Source organism: Odocoileus virginianus, chromosome 32 (assembly GCF_023699985.2).
Source record: "Odocoileus virginianus isolate 20LAN1187 ecotype Illinois chromosome 32, Ovbor_1.2, whole genome shotgun sequence".
Taxonomy (NCBI): domain Eukaryota; kingdom Metazoa; phylum Chordata; class Mammalia; order Artiodactyla; family Cervidae; genus Odocoileus; species Odocoileus virginianus.
The window spans coordinates 194,758-211,354 of NC_069705.1; the positions used below are offsets into that span (position 1 = coordinate 194,758).

Consider the following 16,597-nt stretch of genomic DNA (forward strand, 5'->3'; position numbering starts at 1 on the left):
CATGGTAGTGCGGAATTCAGCCTCAGAGCAAGGTACTCCCTTATTCCTGAGACAACCGGACAGCTAACTGTGAGGAAGAGATGTTATTCTGAAGCTCCCTGTGTCTTTGACATATTTGGAGCAGTTGTCTCTTTGGTAGCAGTCTCGGCACAGATACTTCAAACAACATTATGGAGCCTCAAAGCCAGAATTTGAAGACAGCACCATTCTTGACTTTAGGAAGATTTCACATTTCTGAAGATTATGGCTTTCTTCTCCCAAATCCTCTGGTAAGGCTAGGGTCTTAGAGCAGGTCAGTATAGTTTTCTTGAGATGCACATTTGTGTGTTTGTTTGTTGAATGGTATAGTCATTAAGAGATATGCAACATAAATGCCAAATCTGTGATGTGGGATGGATAATTCAAATAAGTGCAAGTCGCTCAGTCGTGTCCGACTCTTTGTGACCCCATGGACTATACAGCCCATGGAATTCTCTAGGCCAGAATACTGGAGTGGGTAGCCTATCCCTTTTCTGGGGGATCTTCCCAACCCAGGGATCAAACCCAGGTCTCCCACAATGCAGGTGGATTCTTTACCAGCTGAGCCACCAGGGAAACCCAAGAGTAGTGGAATGGGCAGCCTTTCCCTTCTCCAGTGGGTCTTCCTGACTCAGGGATTGAACCAGGGTCTCCTACATCGCAGGCGGATTCTTTACCAACAATACAAATGAGGCACAGGGTGATTACCAGCAAAGGCAAGTGACAGCTGCCACAGGGAGAAAGCAAGTGAAATGTTTTAATGTCAGGTTTTTTGTTTGTTTGTTTTTTAAATGGATTGCTGATCATTCCACTGAATTTGTGAGCAAATGTGCAGTTATCAAAAAGAGAAAGGGAGAATTAGATAAAGATCAATTATATGATCCCTGGGTCTGGAAGATCCCCTGGAGAAGGGAATGGCTATCCCTCCAGTATCCTTGCCTGGAGAGTCCAGTGGACAGAGGAGCCTGGTGGGCTACCCCAGTTCATGGGGTCACACAGAGTCAGACACGACCAAGTGACTAAGCACTGAAGCAAGAAATTCAGCTTATCTTGCCTGACTAGAGGTAGAGAAAAGAGAACACAGTGGACCTCAGGTGTGCTTAAGGATAGTAGGAGGGATTAGATGTTCACAGATATTGCTGTGAAGAGGAAACAACCTTTGAGAACAAACTGCAACTATTTCTTGATTGTTCTTAATGCAGTTCCTTTTCAACACTGTTTAATCTTTGAATGTGGTTGAGATCGAAAATGTTAAAACTGCAAGAGTTCTCAGAAGTGGCTTGCCCAAAGTCATATTACTGGAAAAAGCAGAAGTAGTACTCAGGACTCTTGATTTCTTTTTTTCTACTATGTTATAAATAAGGGCCAAGACTACTCAGCTAAAAATCTAGAGATCCAATGTTACAATCACTGCAATCATTAATTAGATTCAATTTTCCCTTCTATGGACCTAATTGGTGATTTAATTGTGATTAATGATTGACCTAGAATTTAATGAACTTTTATGGAATTCCTACTTCTGAGTTTGATAGAGGAATACAGATGAAGATAGGATCTATTTGCTGATCCCCAGTGCTGCTCTGTAGAGCTGTTAATTTTGAAATCAAGTCACAGATCTGCAAGAAACTTGAGCATTAACAGTAATGACTCCAGGGTGTTATAACAGAAGACCATTGTGGCCCAGAACACTGGACCGTATTCTCTGACCCTGCCAGTAGGGTGACAAAGAATGTCCATTTGCTAGAGGCCAAAGGGGATTCCAAGATGCAGGATTTTCTATGCTGAGTCAGGAAAGTCCTGAACACAGCAGAATACTTGAGTCATCCAAAGTTTTACTTACTAACTCTTGTGACCTAGAATGAATCATCAGCATTGCCTGACCCTCAGTTTTCACAGGCACTGAAAGAGATTTAGCCCCACGCGTACTGGACTGCTATGGAGCACAGAAGCACTTTCATAAATCCAGTGGAAGACTAGAAGCCAATTTTCCTGACCCTCAGTCCAGAGCTTATTCAAAATTTCATTCTGTGTATACAACTTGATTCAGGCATATTCAGATCATCTCTAATTCACAAGAAAGAGTCAATCTACAGGCCAACACTCTCTTATTGGGATTAAATATATACACTGAGCTGAGAAAAATAGTATTAAAATTATTGGGTTGGCCGAAAAGATTTTTCGGGTTTTTCGATAACATTTTGTGTATGAACACTGGGTGGGGCCACCATGATTGTGTTCCCTTCCTTGTTGTTTCCTTTCTTATAAATAAGAAAACCAGGTGAGAAACAATAACAACACCAAGTGGTTGTGACTTTCTGAGACAATACAAGAGCCCATCTGCCCTGTGGTCTGGCTCATGCATGCGTCTTAGAGGAAATTTCCATTCTGGACCTCAGATAGAAATTTCCTGGCAAACTGGATCTGTTCTCACAGTCATTTGCCAGAGTTCTGAAGATTGCAAGTCTTTGTTTCAGTTTTAGTGTTCCCTCCTAAACACCTCCCTTTCTGGGAAGAGGTAGGGGAAGACTGTTGACACCAAAATCTGTCTCAGGTTACTCAACTAATCAGAAGATCACCCACCACCCATGGTGTGATCTTCACCCATCATCAAATAGCAGTGGTGTCACAACAGATCACAAACTGAGAAACATCAGCCTGGTTTTGCTAAGGGTTTTGTTTGCTTTTAGGGAAGTGATGGGGTGGCTATTCCGTTATGTCAGTCAGACCAAAGATGCCCTTCCAGCAAGCTTGGTTGTTTACCACAAATACTTAGAGCATGTGAGTATAATTATGTACCACAGGTAGTAAATATCACATTATGCTCCAATGATTTTATGGATATTGGACCCATCTATGTGGAATTTCTAATAGCATTTTTATGTTAAGCTAATAAATACAAGAAATGGTTCTGATTTTTATCAATAACAAAGAGAAGAAAGCACAGAGAAGAAAGCACAGTCAAACTAATGAACAAGCAATCATTCTGGCTCTGCAGGAAAGGCCTGACTTGGTTTAACATACACTACCCTACTGTTTCTATAAACTCTCAAACATCTGCAGGGTCTAACATTTCAGTGAGGAAAATGTGTCTCTTTTAGTACCACAGGGAAGCCCCCCAAATCGCTTGCCATTCATGTAATCTGTGCGTGCCTGTGTTTGGGTGGATGGGTGGGGAGAAATTTTTCTTTAAAGAATATAAGCAAATCAGCTGGGCCAGAAAAGGAAGGACCAAGATAGATGATAGAGCAGATTAGATTGGGGTGGGACCAAGAGAACTCAAAAGTCAGGCTCAGGAATTTGGATTTCACACATCTGGTAAACGACTTATGCACTGGCATGTGACTGTATCCCTAGCAGAAAGTTAAGTGCAGGCAAGGTTCTGACAGGGGTTCCCAGATTGTGTACCAAAATTAGCTGGGGAGCCTAAATAAATACTGATGCCAGAAACCCAGCCAGGAGTGAAATCGGAACATCTAGGCTAACTAGGTCAGTACTTGACAGAATCTACAAAAGACAGTGGAGGTTCACATGAGCAATGAGGGTTTTTGAAGGTTGTTTTTGGAAAGAAACATGTTCCTAAGTGTGAGAGACAGTGAGACGGGCTTGTGTGCATACTAAGTCACTTCAGTCGTGTCCGACTCTTTGAGGCCCCATGGACTGCAGCCCACCAGGCTCCTCTGTCCATGGCAATCTCCAGGCAAGAGCACTGGAGTGGGTTGCCCTGCCCTTCTCCAGGGGTCTTCCCCACCCAGGGACCAAACCTGGGTCTCTTAGGAAAAATAAATATACATATACTCTCCCGTAAAAATTTAAAGCACTTGTGAGAAGCACTGGACTCCAGCTGTTCTGAAGGAAGAGTAGAAAAATAATTAACACAGGAGACTATAGTTTTCAAATGGAAAGTAGAGGTAGGAAGAAATCTAATATTTCCTTGAGAAAAAGCTACCATATCTGCTAGTATCTGAGCTATATGCCTGACCATGTCAAATGAGATTTGAGGCAATGATGGTTGTATTTAGTTTAGTTCAGTCGCTCAGTTAGGTCCGACTCTTTGTCACCCTATGGATTGCAGCTTGCCAGGCTTCCCTGTCCATCACCAATTCCCGAAGCTTGCTCAAACACATGTCCATGCTTTATTTTATTTATTACATATTATATTACATACATATACATGGCTTATTACATACTATATAGCCATATATATTACCAATAGATATATTATTATTAACACATCTACTATATTGCAGAGATACACCCAAAGAGATCAGATTTCAGAACACTGACTGTAGATTAATAAAGAAAGGTGAGTTTGGAGGTGGGGAAGGCTGGACAGGATGTGGATTTCCATGCCAAAGTTAAGAAACTAAGAAAAAGGTGAGGCAAGCCCACAAGCCGATGGGGAAGTGGTTGGACAACGCGGATAAAAATGGGGAAAAAGCGGCCAAGATGGTCCTAGAAACTGGAATCCGAAACAATGAAACCGCTCAGAGTTTTTCACCCTCAGGGTACCGAAGCTGTAGAAAAGCTTAAGACAACATGGGGAGAGCTGAGCTGAGTGATCTAAGAAAGGATGACAAATCATGCATCAGGGAAATTACATATCTGCTACTCTCAGTCAAAATGAGGCTCTGGAAGTGAATTAATTTCCTAGGGCTGGTGTCAAAATTACCAAAAATATGTTGGTGGCTTAAAGCAAGAGAAATGTACTTTCTTAGACTTCTGGGGGGAAGAATTCTGGAATCAGGGTGTTGGCAGCACACTCCTCCCCCTGCAAAGTCTCTCGGGAGAATCCTTCTTGGCTTCTTCCACCTTCCTGTGGCTCCTGGCATCCTTGCTCCCAGCAGAAGGACTCCACTCTCTGCTCCATCTTCACATGGCCTTCTTATCTGCTCTGCAATCTTCCTCCCTCTCTCTCTGTCTTCCCTTATAAGGGCACATGTCATCACATCCAGGCTTCCCAGGTGGCGTTAGTGGTAAAGAACCTGCCTGCCAATGCAGGAGACACAAGAGACGTGGGTTTGATCCCCTGGGTCTGGAAGATCCCCTGGAGGAGGGCATGGCAGTCTGCACACTCCAATGTTCTCACCTGAAGAATCTCATGGACAGAGGAGCCTGGTGGGCTACCATCCACAGCGTCGCAAGAGTCAGACACAACTGAAGCGACTTAGCACACATCATCACAACCATGCTAATCCACGGTGTTCTTATCTTGTGGTGACTAGCTAAATGGTATCAGCAGAGACCCATTTCCAATTAAGGTCACATTCACAGTTTCCAAGCGGACACGTCTTTTGGGGAGAAAGTGGTGGGCACAAGCCGTTCGGCTCACTATAGGAAGTGAGGCAGAAAGATGAACAGTTAGAGAAAGGGAGATCCTGGCAATGGAAACCAAAGCCTTGTTAATTTTCTTTTTTTTTTAATAATTATTGATCTTTTTTTTTTTTTTTTTTTTTGGCTGCGGTGAGTCTTCACTGCTCTCAGAGCTTTTCTTTAGCTGTGGCACGTGGGTTTCTCCTTGTGGCGGCCGCTCTTGTTGTGGAACACAGGCTCTAGGGCGCTCAGGCTTCAGCAGTTGCAGCCCGCAGCATCTAGAGCCCAGGCGCAGCAGTTGTGGAACACAGGCTTAGCTGTGTCACGGCATGTGGGATCTTCCCAGACCAAGGATTGAACCCACGTCTCCCGCATTGGCAGGTTGGATTCTTCACCACTGAGCCACCAGGGAAGCCCCAAAGCTTTGTTTTGCCCTGAGATCCCCAGAGGACCCCTGATCAGACAGGAGGGTCAAGGGCAACAAAAGCTGAGGGTGCAAAACACGAAAGGAACAAGGAAGCGCGAAGGGACTGTTAAATACCGACCGGTCTTATCAGCATATTATTAACTCGTGTTCACCACTCTATGATCTCAAAGTGCTGAAAAATGCAGAATATTCACAGCCTCTGCTGAAAATTGTAGCTTTAAGGTCAGAGAAAAGCTGGAATATGAGAAAACACCTTATGAGCAAAGGGTAGACAGCTAAGCTAGCCCACATGAGCTCAAAGTCCAGCCTTGTTTTTCAAATGTGAGCACAGTAAATGCATGACCAGTTATATGGGAAAGCAGTCTGCATGTCAGCAAATTTGGAAAACTCGGCAGTGGCCACAGGACTGGAAAAGGTCAGTTTTCATTCCAATTCCAAAGAAAGGCAATGCCAAAAGATGCTCAGACTACCACACAATTGCACTCATCTCACACGCTAGTAAAGTAATGCTCAAAATTCTCCAAGCCAGGCCTCAGCAACATGTGAACCATGAACTTCCAGATGTTCAAGCTGGTTTTAAAAAAGGCAGAGGAAACAGAGATCAAATTGCTAACATCTATTGGATCATTGAAAAAGCAGGGGAAACAATGGCTGACTTTATATTTGGGGGGCTCCAAAATCACTGCAGATGGTGATTGCAGCCATGAAATTAAAAGACACTTATTCCTTGGAAGGAAAGTTATGATCAACCTAGACAACACATTAAAAAGCAGAGACATTACTTTGTCAACGAAGGTCTGTTTAGTCAAGTCTATGGTTTTTCGAGTAGTCATGTATGGATGTGAGAGTTGGACTATAAAGAAAGCTGAGTGCCAAAGAATTGATGCTTTTGAACTGTGGTGTTGGAGAAGACTCTTGAGAGTCCCTTGGACTGCAGGGAGATCCAGCCAATCCATCCTAAAGGAGCTCAGTCCTGGTGTTCATTGGAAGGACTGATGTTAAAGCTGAAACTACAATATTTTGGCCACCTGATGCGAAGAGCTGACTCATTTGAAAAGACCCTGATGTTGGGAAAGATTGAAGGCAGGAGGAGAAGGGGATGACAGAGGATGAGATGGTTAGATAGCATCACCGACTCAATAGACATGAGTTTGGGTAAACTCTGGGAGTTGGTGATGGACAGGGAGGCCTGGGGTGCTGCAGTCCATGGGGTCGCATGGGGACATGACTGAACTACTGAACTGAACTGTCCTGTATAAATATTGTATTGGAATATAATTGCATTGCAATGTTGTGTTAGTTTCTGCAGTACAAAAATGCAAATTAGCCATATATATGCACATATATACATATGAATTTTATATATATATATATATATATATATATATGTATGTATATGCATATACATCCCATTCCTTTAGAGCTTCCCTCGCATGCCCCCATCTCGCCCCTCTAGGTCATCATGGAACACTGGGTTAGGCACCCTGTGCTATAGAGCAGTTTCCACTAGCTATCTGTTTTACACATAGTAATATATGTATGTCAGTCGTACTTTCTCAATTTGTCCCATCCTCTCTTTCCCCTGCTGTGTCCATAAGTCCATTCTCTGCATCTGTATCTCTATTCCTTCCCTGCAAATAAGTTCATCAGTACCATTTTTCTAGATTCCATATATACATGTTAATATACTATATTTGTTTTCCTGACTTACTTCACTCTGTATAATAGATTCTGTATTCTTGCATGTCAGTTCTACTGACTCATATTTGTTCCTTTTTATGGCTGATAATATTCCATTGAATATATGTACCAAAACTTCTTTATCCATTCATCTGTCAATGGACATCTAGGCTGGTTCCATGTCCTGGCTATTGTAAATAGTGCTGCAACGAACATTGGGGTACATATGCCTTTTTGAATTATGATTTTCTCAGGGTATATGTTGAGTAATGGGATTGCTGGATCAGCAATCAACTGTAATTGATTGGATTACAGTTGTTTTATTCCTAGTTTTTTAAGGAACCTCCATATGGTTCTGCATATTGACAGTATCAGTTTACATTTCCACCAACAGTGCAAGAGGGCTCCCTCTTCTCCAGATGTTCTCCAGCATTTATTGTTTGCAGATTTTTTGATGATGGTCATTCTGACCAGTGTGAGGTGATACATCATTGTAGTTGTTCGCATTTCTCATAATAAGCAATGTACATCTTTTCATGTTTTTGTTGGCCAACTGTATGTCTTCTTTGGAGAAATGTCTGTTTAGGTCTTCCACTCATTTTTTAGTTGGTTTTTTTTTTTTTTTTTTTCCAATATTGACCTGTATAAATCTAAAAGGATAATCTAGAATCATGTTTCTGAAACTGTGGGTTGTGGAGTAGGGAGATAGAAGAGGAGTAAAGATATGCTCCTAAGGATGCATAAATGCTGAGATGTTTAGTGTTGTGTTTTTAATCTCTGACTATATAGAAAGAAATGTTTTATATCACAGAGATAATTTGCAATGGAAAAACATTTCCCGTAAAAAAGATTTTAGTTTCTTTCTTTTTTCTGACCCAGGTCTTTGAATCTTTGGGAAATTATTCTCTGGGATTCATGAAAATTATTCCTTAAAGGCAATTTTATACGTTCCTCTAGTTGAGAAACAGTAGATAATTAACATTACAAATTCTGGTTAACAGCACCGACAACACTATAATAGTCATATTGATTTGAATTTGAAATCTAGGTAAATTTCTTACTAGTTTTAAAATCAGCAAGTCATATTTGCTATCTTTTTACCTACTTTACTTGTGTGAGGATAACATGTTATGGGCATATGAGGAGGATCAAATTAAGAAAACCCCTCATAATTCTGATACTCTGTGATTTCAGTTTGAAACTAAAGACTAAGCCAGGCCCAGCTCCAGGTCCTGTTGACAACAGGATAAGTTATTTCTATATAATATAGATTTTCTAAATCATGACCAATTTGAGAGGGAATATCTTATCACATTTCATACCATCATTATGTCAATATTTATCAAATTATGTCCTAATTTGATTTTGAAGCATATAATTACCATAATTATCTCTTAAATGCTTTTAATCACAACTTAAGACCCCACTATTGTTTAAAAAATTCTTTCAATTATATATAATATCAGGTTAGTGTGTACTATAAATTGACCATCCTCTGCTTGAAATCTTACCACAAACTCCTTTTATTGAATATGTATTTTATTATTAATCTTTACAAATTAGGAGACTACTAAAATTCAGTGGCACATTGTTAGTGACAAGATTTTTTATGAAAAAAAATCTAAATGTTACTATTTTGTTACCAACTTAATAAATTCATATCAAGTTCACACTGGAAGATTCTTAAAAGTAGGAAATTGATTATTCACAACTCTACCATAAAATCAATATACCTTAGGTATCTGGGGATAATTTATCTAAGGGTGTGTATGTTTGGCTATGTATTTGTCTGTGTATATATGTGTGTCTATGTGTTTGCAAAGCTGCAAAGTTGTAATTCTATTGCATATCTAAACCTGCACTGTGTGTTTTTAACTCAATGCTATGAAATAAAACTGCCTAAAATAAATCAGTCTAAACAATATAATTTTAATGGTTTCATTAAATCCTATTTGCATGATAAAACATTGCAATTTAATGGCATTAGACATTTTGGTTAATTTTAATGTTCCCTCTATAAATAAAACCAAAATATGAAACTTCTAAACGTTTAATTCAAACCAAGTCACTCCCACAAAAATTGCTTATCTTGTTCCTAAAATTAATTTGTAATCATGAGGATTATATTTGTAAAATCACTTGTTATTTTGAAGACGTTTGCTTAGAATGCTTCCCCATTCTTCATTCTAACCTCCGGGCATTCATTCTCTCAGTTCAGTTCAGTTCAGTCTCTCATTCAGGTCCGACTATTTGCACCCCCATGAACCGCAGCACGCCAGGCCTCCCTGTCCATCACGAACTCCCGGAGTTTACCCAAACCCATGTCCATCTAGGTGGTGATGCCATCCAGCCATCTCATCCTCTGTCGTCCCCTTCTCCATCTGCCCCCAATCCTTCCCAGCATCGGAGTCTTTTCCTATGAGTCAACTCTTCTCATGAGGTGGGCAAAGAATTGAAGTTTCAGCTTCAACATCAGTCCTTCCAATGAACACCCAGGACTGATCTCCTTTAGGATGGACTGGCTGGATCTCCTTGCAGTCCAAGGGACTCTCAAGAGTCTTCTCCAACACCACAGTTCAAAAGCATCAATTTTTTGGTGCTCAGCTTTCTTTATAGTCCAACTCTCGCATCCATACATGACTACTCAAAAAACCATAGCCTTAACTAGAAGGACCTTTGTTGGCAAAGTAATGTCTCTGCTTTTAAATATGCTATCCAGGTTGGTCATAACTTTCCTTCCAAGGAGTAAGTGTCTTTTAATTCCATGGCTGCAATCACCATCTGCAGTGATTTTGGAACCCAAAAATATAAAGTCTGTCACTGTTTCCCCTGTTTCCCCATCTATTTCTCATGAAGTGATGGGACCAGATGCCATGATCTTAGTTTTCTGAATGTTGAGCTTTAAGCCAGCTTTTTCACTCTCCTCCTTCACTTTCATCAAGAGGCTTTTTAGTTCCTCTTCACTTTCTTCCATAAGACTAGTGTCATCTGCATATCTGAGGTTATTGATATTTCTCCTGGCAATCTTGATTCCAGCTTGTGCTTCCTCCAGCCCAGCATTTCTCATGATGTACTCTGCATATAAGTTAAATAAGCAGGGTGACAATATACAGCCTTGACGTACTCCTTTTCCTATTTGGAACCAGTCTGTTGTTCCATGTCCAGTTCTAACTGTTGCTTCCTGACCTGCATACAGGTTTCTCAAAAGACATGTCACTCTCTCTGGTGTCAGAATAATGTACCTCCCCTCATTCACTATTTCTTCAATTTTTTTTTTTGGTGGAATTGTTTTATCATTTCAGTCCACTGCATAATTTTGCACTGCTTTTAATGTTTCAGAACACTTAGTTTACAGATGTGAATTAATGTGAACTCTCTGCTCCCAGCCTAGAAAACAATTTTGATAGAGGATGAGACCAGAACAAAAGATGTAGTTCCCCTAGGTGGATAAATCAATTTGTCATCAATGAAAGTTTTTAACGCTTGTCCAATCTTCATCATAGAAACGCCTGAGCTCTTATTCCAAATGGAGACAGGTGGGCAGAGATGGTGAACCCTTCTCTGTAGCAGCTGCTGTCCAAAGCTACAGAACCTCAGTCCCAAATCTGTTTATATCCTCCAGGGAAGAAGACAAGCAAAACGAAACAGAAAGAAAAAAAGAAAATTTATCATTGCCAAGTTCCACCTTGGAGGGCATTTTAACATCCATTTATTGTTACTTTGGGGCTTCCCTGGTAACACAGATGGTAAAGAATCCACCTGCAGTGTGTGAGACCTAGATTTGATCCCTGGGTTGGGAAGATCCCCTGGAGAAGGGAATGGCAGCCCACTCCAGTATTCTTGCCTGGAGAATCCGCATGGCCAGAGGAGCCTGGTGGGCTGCAGTCTATGGGATTGCAAATAGTCGGATGTGACTGAGCAACTCAGCACAGCACATTGTTGCTTTGGCATGCCCTCAAACAACTTATCAAAATATTCTTTCTAAACCTTTTCTGTACTTTTTCTTGGCCTTTCTGATTCAATGTTTCATAACAACTTTCCAGGGGCCTCCCTGGCAGCTCCGTGGTAAAGAATCCGCCTGCAATGCAGGAGACGCAGCTTCAGTCCCTGGGTGGGGGAGATCCGTGGAAGAAGAAATGATACCCCACTCTAGTCTTCTTGCCTGGGAAATACCACAGACAAAGGAATTTGGTGGGCTCCAGTTCATGGGGCCGCAAAAGAGTTGGATACGTCTTAGCAACAAAAAGACAACCAAACAACAACATTTCAATGTCAAAATACACTCACAGTAATGCCAAACATGGGTTGGTCTTTTATACTAATGAATTCAGTTTGATAATATTTTATTTAAGAATTACCTTTTTGTATTCATACACCACAGTAGTGTTACTGTTTCAGGGGTTAGTCCTGAGGGTCTGTTATCTTCACAATTGCATTAATTGCTTTCTCATCTTCATCTATGCTCTGGAACAGATAATATATCATAATTCTCAAGAAAGGACAGATTTTAGGTGATAAGTTTTTAATTATATTTTTCATTTCCTCTATGCTTTTGGTCTATTTAGATTTAATACTTCTAGGAGAAAAAACAAAAGTTTTTGTTTTTTTTTTATTGGGGTTCCAATTCAGGTTTTCAATCAGAGTTTCAATTCAGATTTTCAAAAGTATTAGCAAAATTTATTGATATCATTCTTCTATACTTCATTAAGAATGGAATATTTTTTAGTTCCTACAATAACCCCTTTATAATATATAGTTATTTTATAGTAGTTGAGTGATCGAACTGAACTATTATTTAGTCAGTGTTCACTTTGTTCTAGACCTGTGTTACCCTTAACTACCTATTTTGTAATTGAGTCTTGCAGTAATCTTTATTATTCTCTAATGACTCCTGTGATAATGAATGAATTCATCCCTGTCTCTGAAATCTATCTCTTAGCTGCCCACCTTTTTCTTTTTCACCCTAGTGCAATCCACCACCATTTCTTCCTGGACTGTTGCTTTGTAAACTGTCTTTATTTCCCCTCTTGCCCAACTATAACACACTCCTGCATGGCAATCAGAGTAAGCCTTAAATTAAAAAAATCAAACCACATAACTCTTCTCTTTAGAAAAAAATCCAATACTTTGGTGTAGCCTCGGAGGCCACTCATGCTGCCTACCCATCTCTTCAAAGTCATCTAATATTTCTGTCTCCTCTTTACTTGGCAGCTATGTCACACCAGCCTCTTTCCATTTTTCCAGTCTTTTATTTCCCTAAAAGTCATCTCTTTCAAATTCTACTCAGTCCAATAGATCACATTCTAATTTTTACGATACTAACATTATCACCCAACTTTTCCTTGTTGACATTTGACTGGTTTAATTTCACTTAGACTTTTAATTTTTTTTTTTTTTTTTTTTTTTAGCTTTCTGTATCTGTACTATTTTCTTAATCAGAAGTTGATTTTGTGAACCAGTATAATACAGTTTGGTGTTTCTATAAAATACATGACTTCTATAAAATCTGTCCTTTCTTAGATTAGAAATGTATTGAGAAGAACTATCCAAAGCAGAGCAAAAGAAGGGCTGAGTTTTAGTCACTATCACTTGGAGCCCTGTCTAATTAGCAGTCTCACTTTAGGATTACTTAATTACCTTCCTTAAGAACGATGCTCCTTTTTTGACATGCTGCTTACTATTGAGTCGGACTGAATCTCTGAAACTACATGTTAACTTGCAAAATTTTGTTCAAAAGAGCTGCAAGTGATTTCTGTTGAGTAGAAAATATAACCCTAAAGTTTGTGACGGTTGTGCCACACAGGACATTAACCCATTACCATGTTTTTAACTTAGCAATTAATTTTTTAGCATTCGTTTTTTAAAAACTCTATAAACACTTCAGTCTATCAAGTGATTTTGAACCAACTTGGCCATCCTGTTGAGTTCCTCATTAATAAACTAAATTTATTTTGGACATGCATTCCATATTTGCATGAGTCAGTTTTCAACTTTTGAAAACTATACTTTGACAGATATAAAAGTCCAGAAAAAGAATAATATCAAATAGGAAACTGGAAAAAAAATTAGAAAAGAAGGCCACAGATTTTATTATTTCTGTCCATCCAATTTCTGGGTCTTCTGATCATTGGAATAAGGGGAAGAAAAACATGTCAAGCTTCTCTGGACTTCTTATCCCCTTGCAGTGAACATCTCCTCACTCGCCATTCTGTGTGTTTACTCTCAGAAAGTGCTGGAAAGTACACTGAACTTTGAGTCAGAAGTGGTTTGACCTGACTGCCAATGATATGTGTAATCTTGGGAAAGTTACTTAATTTCTCTGGCTTGAACTTCCTCTATTTTGAAAGGGCACGAATGAGATAATCTATCCTAACTCACGACACAAGTGTAGATAGATTAAAGAAGTAAGCATCAACATTTAAACTAGAAATATTCTAAAAAGAAGTAATATTGGGACAAGAAGAACTTTCTAAGTATAACCAAAAACCCAATGCATAAATGAAAATGCTGGCTCATTTGACTACCCTGATATGAATGGAAATTTCACACCTGCACCCAAAATGCAATATGACAAAAGCATAAGACTAGATATTCAAACTCATCAGTAATCACAGAAATGTAAACAATACAATGATAACATACAAAATTTCTGGAAAACCACAGAAACGTCCAAGGGTCATTACTGCTAGAAGAGAGGAAGAGAAGAAGAGTAATTTTATTTTCCACCTTCTAAATTCTGTGCTTTTTGACTGTCTTGCCATGAACATTGACTACATTGTTTTAATCATCATTTTTGAGAAAGGAATATTTTTGGATGTTTATTTTATTATTGAATATTAAAATAACTATAGAATTTTGGTGCAAAGAATCCAATGTATGTATCTTTAAAAATAACAACAAAAAAGTTTGGTAATGCTCAACCTTGTTAGAAGTATAAATAAACTGGCACTCCCATTATATATTACATATTATATAAATGCAACTATCAATTCATGTAACTTTTCTGTAAGAAAACCAAGAAGAGGCTTTCAACCATTCCAGGTGCAAAAATCTTTCATTCAGTAAAATCCATATTTATAAATTTGTCCTGCTAATGAGACAACACCTAAAAATGCACATAGAAGAATGACTGTTTCAGATTGGTTAACGAGAGCCAAAAATTGTAAGCAATTACCAATATTCATTCACAGTACATTAGGATTGTCTGCAGGTTTTGAAACAGATGTGATAGAGAAGTATTAACTAATACCGAAAGGAATGCTGTGTAGAGAAATACTCATCAGCTGGTCCTGCCCCCAACACTGTAAATTAAAAAAGAATCTGGCAGTCAGAAAGTAATGAACATGATTCATTGTTTTATTCAGTTGCTAGAGGAAAAGCCCACAGGAAGGGTGGGTGGTTTTTTTTTTTTAAAGAGTTATTTGTTCATTTAAGTTTTATTTTTGGTTGCTCTGGGTCTTCATTGCTGGGTGCGGGCTTTCTCTAGTTACAGGGAATGGGGAATTACCCTTCCCTGCAGGGTGCTGACTTCCTACTGCAGGGGCTTCTGTGGTTTCAGAGCACAGATTCTAGGCACCCCGGGCTTCAGCAGTCACAGGGCACCAGCTCAGATGCGGTGGAATATCAGCATGTGGAGTATTCCTGGATCGGGAATCAAACCCGTGCCCCCTGCATTGACAGGTGGATTCTCCATCAGGAGACCACCAAGAAAACCTTGGTGGATACATTTCAAATGGATTGTGAACTAGCTTTAAAATTCTTTCTCCCTTCACTTTTGAGGTCCCCACACCAGTGGTTTTCAAACTTTTGGTTACATTAGCTGGGCCCCAGCCCTGAGTTTGGGGTTCAATATGTCTGGGGAGGAGCCCCCCAAATTTGCATATCTAACAAGTTTTCACATCATTCCAATGCTGCCAGATGGGGACTGCACTTGGAGAACCCAGAGGTTCTCAAAGCTCACTGTTTTCTTATATTTGTGGGGTGATACCGGAGTCTACACACTTGAGCTCTTTAAAAAAGGGAGAGGATGAGAAAGAGGAAGAAGGCTAAGAAGCATCGAGTAGTCTAAGGGGAAAGGAGGTATTAAAGAATAGAGGGTGGCTTAGGTTGAGGAACAATGGAGTATTTGAAGATTTCCATGCAAGCCCAGAAACAAAAATCCAGGATGCTGTATATTTATACATATGCTGTGTGTGTGTGTATATATATATATATATATATATATATACACTGCCACGTGGTTTGTGGGATTGTATTTCCCATACCAGGCATTGAACTCAGGCCACCAGTGTGAAAGTGCCAAGTCCTAACTACAGAGAATTCCCCAGGGTGCTTTAGTTCTCAGAATATGATCCCTGTTCAGGTATCAAAGAAAGAAAGCCAGAGGTGATGACTTACTTACAGCTTTTTCTCAAACCCATTTTAAAAAGACCTCCTGAATACTGAGTCTCCTTCTGTGATTTTCTTTGAAAATACTATATTCCCTTGTCTCTGTTGCTGCATTCAATTGCTGTTTGTAAAACAGGAGAAAAACAAGTTGCTGGTTCAGAGTCAGTTGACCATAAATCTCTCTGCCTCTGTGAGTGCGAGCATTCTTAACTCTGCCACCACTCTGTAAATCCCCAAACTTGGGTCAGTTATCAGCTTTCTTCAACTCTGCATCACTGCTAGGGAAAATGACCATTAATGCTTATAAATGTTTTTTACCCTGGGAGAATAGGGGAGTGTAGTGGACTCTACCTTTGAGAAATTGAGGGACTGAGTGAAGAATATATGAGGAGATAATGGTATGGTTTCTTCTTTGTGAATACCCATATTGTTGGGGCCCTGGGCAAGTTAACCCTGAATATGCCTCAATCATACTGATTATTTTGTCTTCTGTTCTTTACATTCTTTCTTTCTTTTTATTTTTTTAAATGTGTACTACTTTTAAAGTCTTTCCTTAACTTTGTTACCATATTGCTTCTGTTTTATGTTTTGACTCTTTGACTACAAGGCATGTAGGATCTTCGTTTCCCAACAAGGGATTGAACCCACACTACCTGCATTGGAAGGCAAAGTCCCAACCACTGGACCAGCAGGAAAGTCCTTCATATTGATTATATTGAACTAAAGTTACTAAAGAAACAATCAAGGTGGGAAGCAGGAGGGAGGGTCAAGAGG

General features: G+C 39.6%; 1 protein-coding gene across 3 annotated transcripts in view; it reads left to right on the forward strand.

Moving 5' to 3' along the window:
* Positions 1–16,597, forward strand: part of IDO2 (indoleamine 2,3-dioxygenase 2) — a 64,439-nt gene continuing 47,842 nt past the window's right edge. Inside the window, exon 1 of one of the 3 annotated variants that reach the window (XM_020876295.2) lies at positions 1–269. In XM_020876295.2, coding sequence (XP_020731954.2) covers positions 171–269 — 99 coding nt within the window. In that variant the 5' untranslated portion in view covers positions 1–170. Of the gene's footprint in view, positions 293–16,597 lie in introns of all 3 variants that reach the window. The other 2 variants (XM_020876294.2, XM_070459720.1) reach the window with 2 other exon arrangements.